Source organism: Mus musculus, chromosome 15 (assembly GCF_000001635.26).
Source record: "Mus musculus strain C57BL/6J chromosome 15, GRCm38.p6 C57BL/6J".
Classification (NCBI taxonomy): domain Eukaryota; kingdom Metazoa; phylum Chordata; class Mammalia; order Rodentia; family Muridae; genus Mus; species Mus musculus.
In genome coordinates this window covers 102,163,470-102,179,181 of record NC_000081.6, presented here as the reverse complement: position 1 = coordinate 102,179,181, position 15,712 = coordinate 102,163,470, and the positions used below count along the sequence as shown (strand labels likewise).

The 15,712-nt window shown below is 45.1% G+C and overlaps 1 protein-coding gene across 37 annotated transcripts in view; it reads left to right on the top strand.

Annotated features, from left to right (window-relative positions):
* Csad (cysteine sulfinic acid decarboxylase) overlaps positions 1 to 2,185 on the top strand; it is a 28,056-nt gene extending 25,871 nt beyond the window's left edge. For 11 of the 37 annotated variants that reach the window (XM_017316617.2, XM_030248573.1, XM_017316616.1 and 8 more), the window contains 3 exons: positions 22 to 221; positions 350 to 655; positions 1,396 to 2,185. In XM_017316617.2, coding sequence (XP_017172106.1) covers positions 22 to 221; positions 350 to 655; positions 1,396 to 1,426 — 537 coding nt within the window. In that variant the 3' untranslated portion in view covers positions 1,427 to 2,185. The remainder of the gene's footprint in view (positions 1 to 21; positions 222 to 349; positions 656 to 1,395) is intronic. The other 26 variants (XR_003951392.1, XR_003951395.1, XR_003951393.1 and 23 more) reach the window with 6 other exon arrangements.
* The last annotated feature ends 13,527 nt before the right edge of the window (positions 2,186 to 15,712 follow it).

Below are 15,712 nucleotides of genomic sequence, written 5' to 3'. Positions count from 1 at the left end.
CTGATAGCTTCCTCCCCACAGAACCTGCTCAAGCGCTGCCATGGATCCCAGGCCAGCTACCTCTTCCAGCAAGACAAGTTCTACGATGTGGCTCTGGACACCGGAGACAAAGTGGTGCAGTGTGGCCGCCGCGTGGACTGTCTGAAGCTATGGCTCATGTGGAAGGCACAGGGTGGGCAGGGGTTGGAGCGGCGCATCGACCAGGCCTTTGCTCTCACCCGGTAAGCATGAAGGACCCAGATCGCCTTCTCTTCCACTCTCCATGGCCTTCCTGGGGCCTCTGTAGGCCTCCCCCGCCTCCCTGTTGCCTCCTTTCCCCCATGTGTGCTTTCTTACCCTTTCCCCCCAGGTACTTGGTGGAGGAGATTAAAAAGCGGGAAGGATTTGAGTTGGTAATGGAGGTAGGACTCCTGGCTCCTTTGAATGCCTCTCCCAGCCCCCACCTTGTTCCAGACATGAAGCCTCATAAAGGACCAGGAGCAAAGACAGGGAAACAACCCCTTCTTTCCTTCCTTCCTCCCTCCCTTCCTTCCCCAACTCATGCCTCCCTCATCCCTCCCCTCAGCCCGAGTTCGTCAACGTGTGCTTCTGGTTTGTGCCTCCCAGCCTTCGGGGGAAGAAGGAGAGTCCAGATTACAGCCAAAGGCTGTCTCAGGTAGTCTAGTCTTTGCCCTCTGGTAACCCAGTTCCAGGAACTAAGCAGCAGGTATGTTTCTGCCCTCTGCTGGCTCTGCCTGGTATTGCATATTCCTGCCTATTGAGATGGCAGGCACCTCCTTACCCTCATTTTTAATGGGGGGCAGGTAGGGAGAAAAATATATTTCTGGAAAGAAAGGAAACAGAGATGGGGTTACCAGAGGAAGTCACCAGCGTGCACCACGCAGATGTCTGTGCTGGAACTAAGGCCAAAGACAGATCAGGAATAGCTCATCATCCCAGATAGGCTTGCAGAGGCAGGGGGATATGTTATATCCTTACTCCTAAGAATGGGTTAGTGCTGGCAGCCTCAGTAACCTGCAGGAACATCAACGCCCTGCCCTCCTGGGGCTGTCACTGCAGAGGTGGTGTCCCCTGTGTACACTTGTGTTCAAGGCGGCTTGGTAAGTTACCTCTAGATTACATGGCACAGCTCAGAAATATGCCGGGAACTAAGGGGGGGAGAAGGTATTGAGGCTGGGAGTAGCAGTGCTGAATATCAGAGACAGGTCTGGCTCGGTGGTTCCCAGCTCCAACTTTCCTAGAGAGAGGAGACAGAGGAAGAAAGCAGGGTTCGGAGAAGGCCACTCAGGTTACATGTGGTGGGAAAGGAGTGTGAGCAGTGAGTGTGCCGCAGAGGTGTGGGGACGGCGCAGGGAGCTGGGCCGGCTGCTTCAGCTCTCCCTCTGCTACCCACAGGTGGCCCCTGTGCTCAAGGAGCGCATGGTGAAGAAGGGGACCATGATGATTGGCTACCAGCCCCATGGGACCCGGGCCAACTTCTTCCGAATGGTGGTGGCCAACCCCATACTGGCCCAGGCCGATATAGATTTCCTTCTGGGCGAGCTGGAGCTCCTGGGCCAGGACCTGTGAGCTGCTTCTGCTCTCTGCCCCACCCAAGCTCTGCGTAGTCTCCTGGGTTCTCAAAATCGACCTTTCTAGGAAACAGTGGCCTTGACTGTGTGTGCTCCCACACACTCACTCTCCCAGCTAAGTATTGGCTGTCAGGAAGGTGTCTAAACACACTACAGTATGTTCTTACGAAATATGCTTTTATTAAGTTGGGCACAGGGGCACACACCTTTACTACCAGCATTGGGGGGACAGAAGCAGCCAGTTTGAGGCCAGCCTGGACTACAGAGCTGGGCTACACAGAGAAACTGTCTCAAAAAGAAAAAAAGAAAAGAAAAAAAGAAATATTTTTCATTAAAATTATGTTTATAAAGAATTTTTATTAATATGAGAGAAATGGTACAATGTATTGAAAAGCTGGATATGAGTTTATGAATCACAGTATCTGAGTTAGGCTAAAAATCACATAGGAAAAGGCTGTCGGTGGAACTGTGCCAAAGGTCAGCAGTTTTCCCTGGAACGGGATATTAGGTTATTCCCAAATCAACCTCTCAGACCTTTTGTGCTTCCCCATTTTATTGTGTAACAACATCACATACTTCTGAAATAGGACAATAAAGCTGCGGTTTCCATTATATTTTGGTATGTTTTAAAGCTTTATTTCTAACTAAACAATAGAGAACTTGAAGCAAGCAAACAGAAAGTACATGAGAGATATCGTCTCTACTCAGAATCGTAGTGGGAGAGACGCCTCAGGGTGGGGTCAGTCATATGTAATAGCACCTTGGGATATCAGAAACAAAACAGGCAGGCATGGCACCTTTAAACCCAGCACTGAGAGGCAGAGGCAGATAAACCTCTGTGAGGTCCAGCCAGCCAGAGCCACACAGCGAGACCTAGTAAGAAGGAAGGAGGAAGGAAGACAGGCCCAGATTTTATCTGGAAATAAGAACCCCATCTTCTTACCTCCCCTAGTGTTTTGAAACTGTCTCACTCTGTAGCTCAAGCTATCCTTAACTCACTGTGTAGCCCAGGCTAACTAGCTTCATACCTTCTCCTGCCTCAGTAGCTTCCTGAATGCTGTGATTCCAGGTACGAGCACCATATCTCAGCCCGCCTGCCTGTCTGCCTGTCTGTCTGTCTGTCTGTCTATGTTTTGTTTGTTTTGAGCTAGCTATATACTTCTGACCCTCCTGCCTTCACCTCTCCTGGGATTACAGGCACACGTCACTACATCAGGTTTATTGTTTTGTGTTTTTTTTGAGGCAAGGCCTCACCTAACCTATGCTGGCCTTGAACTCCTGATCCTCCTGCATTCCACATGAGTGCCATTTTTTGCTGCTATGCCCGGCCCTGCTACTTGTAAAAATCCTCATTAAAACAAAACAAGCAAACAAAAAAGAGCCAGGGTTGTAGCCTGCTCAAAACTAAGGCAACTAGACTGCTAGGCAAACGCTTTGCACAGAGCCCTTATGGGCTGAGGGGTACTTCAGTGGTAAAGTGCTTGCCGTGCTTGCCTTTACCACTGTTCAAGAGGCTCCCAGTTGAGGCTTCTGCTGTGCTTCTCGGCCCAGATCCGTGCTCCACCTGAGGACCTGCAGTGCCCCAAGAACACCGGGCAGTTGTGTTCTCCAGCCTCCCTTTAGAGGCGGCCACTCCTGCAGGTGACCTTCACAGCTCTGTCCTCAGATGATCCGGTTTCAGCCTCCAGGACATGCTGCGCTCTTGCATCTCTCAGCCACCCAAAAGCCTCAGGGCGACAGAGACTGAGGCAGAGCCGCCTGGGCCTCTGAGCCGAGATAGAACACGGTGATGATCTCTAGACTGGAATTTTCCGCATAGTACGGGGATTTAGCCTGATGGCTCAATTTTGACAGTATTCGTAGAGTATATTTTAACCACACACTCCACTACCAACATAATTAGAATGCATATTGAGTTACTTTATTTAATTGAAATTTTTTTCAGACAGGGTCTCACTGTGTGCAGCCCTGGCTGTCCTATAACTCACTTTGTCGACCAGATTGACCTCGAACTCACAGTGATGCATTTGCCTTTGCCTCTGCCTCCCAAGTGCTGGGACTAAAGGCTGCACCACTGTGCCTGTCCACATAGTTCTTTATGGCCTGTTTTCGGCTTTTTCTTACAATATACATTAAATAGTCTGTCTGCTCCTGGGGCTGTTGAGATGTCTCATTAGGTAAAGGTGGTTCTTGCCAAGTGAAATAACCTGAGCTTGAATCTCAGAGCCAACAGTTTGAAGAGAGAACTGGTTCCTGGCGGTCGTTCACTAACTGTATATGCATGCTATGGCATGGGTGTTCTTACACACACAGACACACACACGGTAAATAATTTTAAAGATGTATGTATGTATATGCATCTGTACATGCATGCACTTTTTTTTTTACATCTAGTTATGATGGATCATGTCTTAGCACACAGGAGGCAGAGGCAAGAAGATCTCTGAGTTCAAGGCCAGCCTGGTCTATATAGAGATCCAGTCTAGCATGGGTACATAATAAGATCTTGTCTCAAAAGAAAAAAAAATCCAGTTAGTTAATTGATAAGGCTATTGAGATTGTTTCATTTTTATTAACTTGTAGTTTTTGTTTGTTTGTTTTTAAGAAATTTGTTGGAGCTGGACATAATTGTATGTACCTTTAATTTCCAGCACTCAAGAGGCAGAGGCAGGTGGATCCCTGTGATTTCTTGGCCAGCCTAGTCCACGTAGCTAGCTAACTCTAAGCCAGCCAAGCCCACATAATGAGAACTTCTCAAAAAAATTAAATTAAATTAAATAAATAAATTTGTCAGGCCAGTAAGATGGCTTAGCTGCTGAAGGCACTTGCTGCCAAGCTTGATGACCTGAGTTCAATCAACAAGACCCACATGGTAAAAGGAGAAACCCCATTCCCACACTGTGACACATATGTAAAATAAATATATAACATTTAAAAACTTAAACCTTTCTACTTCAACTGGGCTGAAGGGCTTATTGACATAGACTTGTTTCTTTAGTCCTGTCAGGGTCTGCAGGGTCGGTAGTATTGCTACTATAGGGTCTGTAGTATCACTTCTGTAGGGTCTGTAGTATTGCTACTATAGGGTCTGTAGTATCACTTCTGTAGGGTCTGTAGTATTGCCACCTTTATTTCTGATAGTTGATGATTATATTTTCTCTCTTTTTCCTATTCATTGTAGTTAGAGGGTTATTGTTGTGATAGTTAATTTAAAAAAATATTTTATATATGTGAGTACTGCCACTGTCTTCCGACACACCAGAAGGGCATTGGATCCCATTACAGTTGGTTGTGAGCCACCATGTGGTTGCTGGAAATTGAACTCAGACCCTCTGGAAGAACACTCAGTGCTCTTAACTGCTGAGCCATCTCTCCAGCCCATGATAGTTAATTTTATGTGACAACTTGCTTAAGCTTAAGGGATGTCTAGATGACTGGTAAAATACTATTTCTGACAGTGTTTCTAAAGAGTTAGTTGGCATTTAAATCAGGAGACTGGATAAAGAATTTTGATTCTCAGGTCTGTACCTGGGTTCAAATCCCAGCACTGTAATTCCAAGATCTGTAATTTCAAGATCTTACATTCTCCCAAGGACATACATGCAGGCAAAACAACAATGCACATAAAATAGAGGTAGATACATTTTTTTAAAAAAAGGGGGGGGGAGAAAGAAAGAATTTGACTCTCTGATGTGGGTGTGCATCATCCAGTCCTTGGGGACACTTCCTGATCTTTAGTATCCTCATCGCCTGTTCTCTGCCTTAGATTTCCTGTTCCTGGCCTTTGAACTCAGGCCAGGAGTCTTACCACAGGTTCCACGCCCTTGAGCCTAGATTGAATTACACAGTTGGCCTTCCTGGTCTTTTAGGTCACAGGTAGCATAGCATGGGTGTTCTTTGCCTTCATACTGTGAGGCGGTTCTCATAATAAGTTTCTTTTGGGCTGGAGAGATGGCTCAGAGGTTAAGAGCACTGACTGCTCTTCCAAAGGTCCTGAGTTCAAATCCCAGCAACCACATGGTGGCTCACAACCATCTGTAATGAGATCTGATGCCCTATTCTGGGGTATCTGAAGACAACTACAGTGTACTTACATATAATAAATAAATCTAAGAAATAAGTTTCCTCTTACAATTGCTCATTCTCTCATATGTGTATATATATATATATATATATATAACTGGTGTGTCTTTCATTAATTGCACTTGTTCTCCTAGTCTTTGTTGCCTTAAGATTAGGAACACAATAACACCTACTTCCTTTTCCCACCACTGCTCAGCCGAAAGCTCAAGGTTCTAGCCAGGGCAATTAGGTAAGAAATGAAATAAAAAGCCGGGCACTCAGGAGGCAAGAGGCAGGCGGATTTCTGAGTTCGAGGCCAGCCTGGTCTACAAAAGTGAGTTCCAGGACAGCCAGGGCTACACAGAGAAACCCTGTCTCAAAAAAAAAAAAAAAAAAAAAAAAAAAAAGAAAGAAAGACAGACAAAGAAATGAAACAAATCATTGTATATTCAAAAGGGAAAATCAAAAATCAAAACTATTTCTGTTCATTCATAATGTGTAGAAAATCCACCAGAATAACTTAGACATTCCAGACTCTAATAACTAGAGTTCATCTAGTATATGTGGTGTCCTCGATTTCACACACATACACACACACACACACTGGGGGCATAGCACAGTGCTAGAGTGCCAGCCTAAAACAACTGAAGTTTGCAAGCTCCTGGGACACAGATGAGGGTCTGTAAAGCGGGCTGTGGTGGGACATGCTCATGTTCTTGGCATAGAGAGTCACAGGCAGAAGATGGGAGTTTAAAGTCATCCCTGGCTTTGTAAAGAGCTTGAGTCCAGTCTCAGCTGTGTGAGGATCCCTGTCTCAAATGCTCCCCTGTCAATATACAAAGATGAGTCATATTTGTATTAACAATGAGTGATCTGAACTGAAACTGTAACAATTTCATTTCTAGGAATATAAAAAAGAAAAATGTGTAGAAATTAACAAGAGTATACACTCAGTAAAGCACAAACAATGCAGAGGTTTTTTTTGTTTTTTTGTTTTTTGGTTTTTTTTGGTTTTTTTTTTTTTTTTTTTTGGTTTTTTCAAGACAGGGTTTCTCTGTATAGCCCTGGCTGTCCTGGAACTCACTCTGTAGACCAGGCCTGCCTCTGCCTCCCAAGTGCTGGAATTAAAGGCATGCGCCACCACGCCTGGCTTTTTTTTTTTTTAAGACTGTTTCTCTATGTAACCTTAGCTATTGTGGAACTCACTCTGTAGACCAGGCTAGCCTTGAACTCACAGAGATTTGCCTGCCTCTGCCTCCCCAGTGCTGGGATTAAAGGTCCGTGTCACCATCTCCTGGCTTGAAACAGGGTTTTATGGTAATCCAATTTGGCCTCACACTTTGAATTATTGTACCCAAAGTTGAGTTTCAATTCCTGGTTTTCCTATTCGTATCTCCCAATTTCGGAATTCCAAGTGTGTGCTACTATACCCAGCTCAGAACTCTTAAAACTCAATAATGACAACAAAGCCTGATTTGAAAAACAAGGCAAATGTCTGAATCGTCATTTCTTCAGAGATGATGGACAGGGCCTTAAAGCAAGCCTAAAGGTTCCCAACCTCGTTAGTCGTCAGGAAAAGCAAATCAAAAGTACGCTGAGGCGGTTAGGTCTGGTTTGCACCTGCAGTGCCAGCACTGAGAAATAGAAGAATCACCAGGGTTTACAGCTAGCTTGATCTACATGGTAAATTCTAGGCCAGCCAGAGAGAGATTAAGACTGTCTCAAAACCAAAACAAGGCCTTGGGCTGTAGCTCTGGTATAGCAACTTTTCTGAGTGCCACAAAACAAACAAAACAGTTCAACAGGTCAGGGAAACATTTGCCTGATGGCCTACACCTTGGGAGGCAGAGGTAGGCAGATCTCTGTGATTTCCAGGCCGACCTGGTTTACAGAGCGAGTTTAGGACAGCCAAGGCTATGCAGAGAAACCCTGTCTCAAAAAACAAAATCAAAACTAAAGCAACCAGTCATACTCAGGAACACAGTTATAATAAAAGATAGTAAAGTTCTGTGAGAATGTAGAGAATCCAAAGCCATGTGCCCTGCCAATGGGAATATAATTGGTACAACTGCTTTGGAAAAGAGCCTGCAGTTCCTCAAAGGACTAAAGGTAAAGTCACATGACCCTGTCAACACCTAGAGTTGTAAATCAAAGAAAGGAAGGGTTGGTAGTGAATGACATGGTGAGTAAACATGTAATTGATTGACATGGGCATGGATGGCCTCAGCCTCCTCGGGAGTGGCAGAGCCTTCCCTGGTCCAAGTGCCAGCGTTGACTGTAGAAAACGTCCACAGAGTTTTCTCCTCCAAGATGTTACAGGCTTCCCTACAGAAACAGCTCCTACTGAGATTCTGCCTCCTTGTTCAGTGGTGTATAATAACCCACCCCTTTGTTTATCTGTGTGTAGTAAGCCCGTCTCTGTTCCACTGTATGTAGTTGGTACACTGGGTTCCCAGGGTGCTGCTGTGGCTTCTCCATCAGAGAACCAAACCATCCACTCCCAATTCTATCTGTGTGTCTGTGTGTCCATCCTTTCCTCATTTCCTCCCTACTCCAGCCAGGTCAAGTCCCAGGAGCTGTGCAGAGTTCAGCAACAAAAAACACACGTTCCCACAAAACTGAACACAGTCATTCACAACACTTCTACATCAATCGTGAGTCAAGAAGACAGGGTCTGGAGTGGCGGCTCAGCAGTTAAGAGCACTTGTTGCTCTTGCAGAGGATTCAGGTTTGGTGCTGAGCGCCTGAATGGTTTCTCACAGCCACCTGTAACTCCAGTCCCAGGGGATCTGATACCTCTTCTGAATTCTGCATGTTCCAGGCATGCTCATGGTGCACACACATACATGTAAATAAAACACTCATACACATACATCTTTTTAAAGCCTCACAGGCTTACCTGCATTCCAATCTGACTGTTTTTCTTTTTGTTTATTTGCTTGTAATTTATTTTGATACAGAGTCTCACTGGCCTGGTACCGGCTGTGTAGATAAAGCTGGGTCTCTAACCCAACAGGTTGATGATTCTACATTCCAAGTGCTAGGAATGATGACAGGCACTACCGTGTCTGGCTTAGAAACATTCTCCCTCTTCCCAGATGACCCTAGCCTGTGCCACCCTGGCCAAACCTAACCAGGACAATATATGATTCATTTTAAAATGTCCTTTGTGTGTAGTATGTGTACGTGTTTATGCGGGTGCATGTGTGCCTGTGTGTGTGTGCAGCCAGGAGAGATACTAGGTGTGTTCACCTTGATTTCACCCCATCTTTTTTTGTGAGCCAGTTACCTTCAGTGAGTCTAGAGTTTGATTGAGCTAGACTGCCCAGCCAGTGAACGCCAGGGGTCCACCTATCTCCACTTCCCAGCCCAGAGGCTGCAGAAGCGGGCTGCCACACCCTGCATTTATGTGGGTACCAACGTTCCAAAGGCAGGTCCTCATGCTTCCATGGCAAACATTTTACAAACTGATCCTTCGCTCCAGCCCCAGGACCCACAGATTCTGTCGCAGATGCAGTCCGGTAGAGGCTTAGACCCCAGGCTTACCATCCGGAGATGATCCAACCGTTGTTTGTTAAGTTAAATATGGAAATATAAGTAAAATGTGGCACACATGACAGATCTGCACCATATTGGCAGACACGAGGTAAATATCTCAGCAGCGTTATTAATATACTTTAAAAAATAGTGACATGTCAAATGTGATGAAACTCTTCATTACTGAGAGTGCACTGGATGAGACAAAGCCTGTGAGGCCAGAGGACAACTTCCTGGAGTCACTTCTCTTCTACCTTTGCATGGTGTACTGGCTAGTTTTGTGTCAACTTGACACAGCTGGAGTTATCACAGAGAAAGGAGCTTCAGTTGAGGAAATGCCTCCATGAGATCCAGCTGCAAGGAATTTTCTCAATTAGTGATCAAGGGGGAAAGGTCCCTTGTGGGTGGGACCATCTCTGGGCTGGTAGTCTTGAGTTATATAAGAGAGCAGGCTGAGCAAGCCAGGGGAAGCAAACCAGTAAAAAATCATCCCTCCATGGCCTCTGCATCAGCTCCTGCTTCCTGACCTGCTTGAGTTCCAGTCCTGACTTCCTTGGTGATGAACAGCAGTATGGAAGTGCCGAATAAACCCTTTCCTCCCCAACTTGCTTCTTGAGTCACAATGTTTGTGCAGGACTAGAAACCCTGACTAAGACACATGGGTCTGGGAGTTAAACTCAGGTGGTCAGGCTGGTGTGGCAGGTGATTTTATCTGCTAAGTCAGGGCAGGAACTCAAGCAGGGCAGGAAGTAGGAGCTGCCTATTGGCTTGCTACCCATGGCTTGTTCAGCCTGCTTTGTAATAGAACCCAGAGCCTCCAGCTCAGGGTGACACTGCCCAGAGTGAGCTTGGCCTTCCCACATCTATCACTAATTAAGAAAACACCCTACAGCCAGATTGTATGGAGGGATTTTCTCAGACGAGGTTCCTTCCTCTCAGATGATTCCAGATTGTGTCAAGTTAACATAAAACTATGCACTGCAGCCATATATATATATATATATCAGACAGAGTAGGTCTGTTGTGGATTGCTTTGGTGCTGTTTGTATTTTGATGTTAATTCTGTTTCCTCAAGAGGGGCTGCCCCAGTGAGGAATGGATCACATATGCGGGTGATTTCACGTGAGCCTTCTCCCCAATTTAACTGGTCAAATAAAGGCTAAAGCCTGTGATTGGGGAGTGGAAGGGAAAGGTGGGACTGGAGGTTTTAGAGAGGGGAAAGAGGAAGAGGAGGAAGAAGATGGAGTAGAACCACATGACCTGGAGAAGCCGCAGGTAGCAAGGGATCTCATAGCTGGGGAATAGAGTAGTGTAGTGGTAGATTTGCCCAGTCTGGGCATGGAACTTATAAACATTATTACTGAGTTGTGTGTTCATTGCATGCATGGGCTTATTGTCATTGGAGATTTACTGCAACAGGTCTCTATAATGGGAAGGGCAGTAATAGGTTGACTGTAGTCAGTATCTCATGCTGAAATAAGGCCTTTGTAGACTCAAAACCACACTATGTTGAATGGTAATGAGCATCGAGTAGACGGATCACAGGAACTCCAGAAATTTGGTCACGATGGGGAAGAGGGTTTGGAGAGAAAGATGTAGAGATGGGAGATTAGTGTGTGTGTGTGTGTGTGTGTGTGTGTGTGTGCATGTGCTGTCTGTGTGCTGTTGGAGGAAGCCTTGTTCCATGCAACCCAGTTCTATAGTCTATGAGTCTCAGAACAGAAGGACCTACCATGAAACCAGGAGGCAATGCAGGCCTGGCATTGAAATAATATCCTTATCAAACAGCAAAGAGAAACAAAAAGCAACCTGGGTACTGGCAGGATTGCTCTGGTCTAAGGAGCACTTGCTGCCAAGCCTGGCAACCTTAGGTTAATCCCTGAGATGGACACAGCAAAAAGAACCAATTCCATATCCTATAATGCACATCTGCTACCACTTACTATAAAAATATCTGGACTGAGGTTTTTGTTCTCCGCTAAGCCAAGCCAGCCCTGGTGATTCTCTGTCTCATGGGGTTTCAGGCATGCACGATGGACCACACCTGGCTGGATTTGTGTACTGGGATCTGAATTAGGTGGCTCTGTGGCAAGTACTCTTCACCACTGAGCCGTCCCTCCAGCCTCAAAAGCAATAGGTGCAGCCTCTAGATCCGCAGCTTTGGCCAGCTCTGCACACTCCTTAAAAAGTGAATTCTCTGGCCTCACTCCAGACTCAGTGACTCAGAAGGTCAGAAACTCGAGTTGAGTTTGGGGTGAGAGAGAGTTCAACAGTCTATATTACAGAGGCAGCTCCTTCTTTCCCAGACACCTGTCTTTAGTCAAGACCCTGCTGGGGAGTACACGCTAGGGCTTGAACTCAGGGTTAGTGGAAAGCAAGTCTGGCGTGGACAGCCATTTGTCACTGCCATTGAGTGGATGACCTTCAGAGCCTCTGAGCAGAAGTCAGGGCCATGGCATGCTGAAAGAAAGTGACTCAGAACTGTGGCCCTATAGAAACAGCAGTTACTAAGGCTGGCTCCCTATCCACCAGAAAACATAGGGACCCACGGGAAGAAGTGTCTAGCAGCTTAGAAAGCAGTCAGGAACACTTAAATATATCAAAGTCATGTACAAGAACAAAAACAAATCCAAGACCCTAAACTCCATCACTTTCTGGAAATAAAATGGTCATTTTGAATAACAAAAAAAACAAAACAAAACAAAAAAAAAAAACCCAGTATATGTACTGAGGAACAGAACTGGTAAGACTCAAATCAGTGGCTTGGATGAACAAGTGGAAAAAAATACTTCAAAGCACAGAGCAACTAATATGGGAAGATGGAAATAATTAGAAAAGTACCATGCTTCAATTCTAGTTCCAATAGTTCCGACTCTGAACTGTTCTGGAATTTAAAGGAGCAGATGGGGGAAGGCAGACATCATTATGTCATTACAGAGTGGAAAATACCTTGCTGGCTCTGTCAAAGTCTTGAGCTTACAGAGTGGGGGGACACAGAAAATAAAAGAAGAAACCCAGACAGGAAACACCCAGATTTTGAGGTCACAGAGAATTCACTGTCCAGTTTCTAGACAGAACAAGTTACTGATAAGGGGGAATGGTCTTAGCTTGGTAGAGAGCAGTACAAGCCAGAAACCAAAAAGTAGCTTTGCACACAGCAGCAAATTCATTCACCTGTCAGGGTGGAAGAAACATGTCTGAGGCCAAGCCTTGAGTAGCTGAGTTTAATCCCTGGGATCCACAAAATAGGAAAGACTTGATTCTTATAGATTGTCCTCTGACTTACAGATACAGGCATGCGGATGAATTCACACAGGTGAATCTCTGTGAGTCAAGGCCAGCCTAGTCTACAGAGTGAGTTCCAGGATAGCCAGGTCCATGTAGAAAGACCCTGTCTCAAAATCCAAGCAAAAAACAAAACAAAAAAATAAAAACCCTTCGAGGCAATCTTAAGCTACACAGTGAATATAAGACCAGCTTTAGCTATGTGAAAGACCCCGTTACACACACACACACACATACACATAAACACCAACCTTAAACACAAATAGAAGCCTGTCATCTACTGTACTGGAATGAAAATGAAAAGATCAGGGTCATCCTTTAAAAATGGCTATAGAGCTGGAGACATAACTCCGGCGCTCTTACAAAGGACCTGAGTTCAGTTCCTGGCACTCATGTTCACAACCACAGGTGACTCCAGCTCCAGGTGATCCCAACTCTCTTGTGGTTTCTGCAAACACTTCCGAATCTGAATGCACATACAGATGCACACAGCCCTTGTAATCTGGAGCTTGCTCTGTAGACCAGGCTGGCTTTGAACTCATAGAACCCCACCAGCCTTTGACTCCTGACTTTTTTTTTTAAATGGGGACTGTGATGGTGGGATTGAACCCAGGGCCTAGTACTTGCCAGGTAAGGAATCTATCATTGAACTACATCCCCATCCTTAACACACACACACACACACACACACACACACACACGTATATGTATATGATGTATATATTACTGTGCTGTGCAGAGGTCAGAAGACATCTCCAGAGTTGGTTCTCTGCTGCCACCTTTTTTTGATCTCGGGTTGTCAGCCTTACATGCAATGCATGCTGGGACCTCTATTCGCTGAGCTGTATCCCTGACCTCAGATTCCCCTCCCCCATCTCTCCTTTTAAAATTTTTATTTTAGATGTAGTTGTGTGTGTAGTTATTTATTTTACATGTGTGGTGTGTTGCTCTTTGGCTCTCTCTCCCTTACTCTTCACTCTGCTTGTGGTTACATCCTCAAGTTTCCCTTGCTGTGATGAAACACCCTCACCAAAAGCAACCTGGGGAGAAAAGGGTTCCTTCTGCTTACACCTCCAGGTTTCTGCCTGACACTGAGGGAGCCAGGGCAGGAAGTGGAGCAGAAGCCGCAGAAGCCATGGAGGGATGCGGCGGCTTTACTGGCTGGCTCTGTCTGCTTGCCTACTTTTTTTTTTTTTTTTTTTTTTGACAGGGCCTTTCTGTGTAGCTCTGACTGTCCTAGAATTCTTTGCACAGACCAAGCTGGCCTTGAACTCAAAGAATCCTCCTTCCTCTTCCTCCCAAATGCATTAGAGGTGTAAGACAGGCTTCAGCCTGCTTTCTTACAGCACCCAGAACCACCAACCACAGGGAGTGGGGACCTCCACAGGCAATCTGGTAGTGGTATTTTCTCATTTGAGACTCCCTCTCCCCAAATGACTCTAGCTTCTGTCAAGCTGATAGAAATAAAAAGAAAGAAAAGAAAAGAAAGCCAGTACTTCTATGCTAAGGCAAGCATGATATCAGATGAATTAAAAAAAAAAAAAAGCTAGATTCATTTATTTTATTTTGGTGCTGGCAAGATGCCTTAGCTGGTAAAGGTGCTGCTGCCAATGTGACGTCCTAAATTCATTCCCTGGGGAAACTCCATGGTGGAAAGAGACAACAGACTCTCACAAGTTGCCCTCTGACCTACACAAGTATACCTGGTCTCACACACACACACACACACACACACACACACACACATTGCACATTAAGAGGAAGAGGAGGAAAAGGGGGAAGAAGAGGAGGAGGAGAGGGAGGAGGAAGAGGAAGAAGAGGAGGAGGACGAGAGGCCTGGAGAGATGGCTCAGCACTTAAGAACAATGGGAACACTGGCTGCTCTTCCAGAGGACCCAGGTTCAATTCTCAGCACCCACATGGCAGCTTACAGCTATCTGTAATTCCAGCTCTAGAGAATCCAGCACACTCATCCAAGCAAAATGCCAGTGTATGTGAATAGAAATAAATAAATTTTTAAAAAGAATAGTCAAAATAAATAAAATAAAATATTAAAGAATATATAAAGTTACTTTCTTTTCCCATTGCTGTGGTAAAATTCTCTGATGAATCGACTTAAGGAAGGAAGGATTTTCTTCTGGCCCACAGAACAAGGTACAGCCCATGTTGGTGAGGAAGTCAGATAAAGTGGCCTGAAGCAGCTGTTACAGGCGTCCAGAGTCAGGAAACCTTGAGAGTATGAGGGCATGCCAACTTACCAGCATTTAGCTGAGAGTGATTCAGGCATGCCATCTTGCCTGGCTTAGCTTTGAGACCTGTCCTTGCTCTCTAACCCTGGCTGGACCTTAACATTCAATCCTCCTGCCTCAGAATTATGGAAACCTACCACTCTACTTACCTTCCCTTTTTGTTTTGGTTTTTTGTTTGTTTCTGTTTTTTTGAGACAGGGTTCTCTGTGTACCCCTGGCTGACCTGGAACTTGCTCTGTAGACCAGGCTAGGCTGGAACTCAGAGATCTGCCTGCCTCTGCCTCCTGAGTGCCTCCATTAAAGGCATGTGCCATCACCACCTGGCTCCCTATTTTAGTTAAGTGTATGCTTGTGTGTGACTGTGAGCTTGTATGCTAGAGTGCATTACCTCACAGGGGCCATAAGAGGGCGTCAGACCTCTTGGAGCTGCAATTATAGGTTGTGAGCCTCTGGATAAGGCTGCTAGTACAAACTTTTAACCAGTGACACCTCTCTCCAGTCCCTCCTGGAACAATGTTTCACCTCTTTTTGCTAGAAAATATCCTTTGGGAAGTATACTATGAAACAGAGATATATAATCAAGTGTGTGTGCATGTGTGTGTGTGTGTATGTGTGTGTGTGCATTATAGATATACTATAGGCTGTTTGTGATGTATTGTTTATAAGGCCACTTGTTGACAAAGTGTATTTTCCCTGCCACACACCTTTGATCCCAGCACTTGAAAGGCAGAGACAGGGGCATCTCTGTGAGTTTGCAGCCGACATGTTGACACAGCAAATTTTAGGCCAGTCCTAGAGCCAAATAAAACAAAACCAAAACACAAAGAAAAAAATGAAGAAAAAAAAAGAAAGAAAGAAAGAAAGAAAGAAAGAAAACCAAAGTGGAATAAAGCAAAACTCTCACAAACCCAAAAGTCAAATTAACAAAAATAAAAAATAAATAAAAATTAAAACAATAATAGTGTTTTCAACAAATCATTAGTGAATTAAAAGAGAGACAAGATTTTA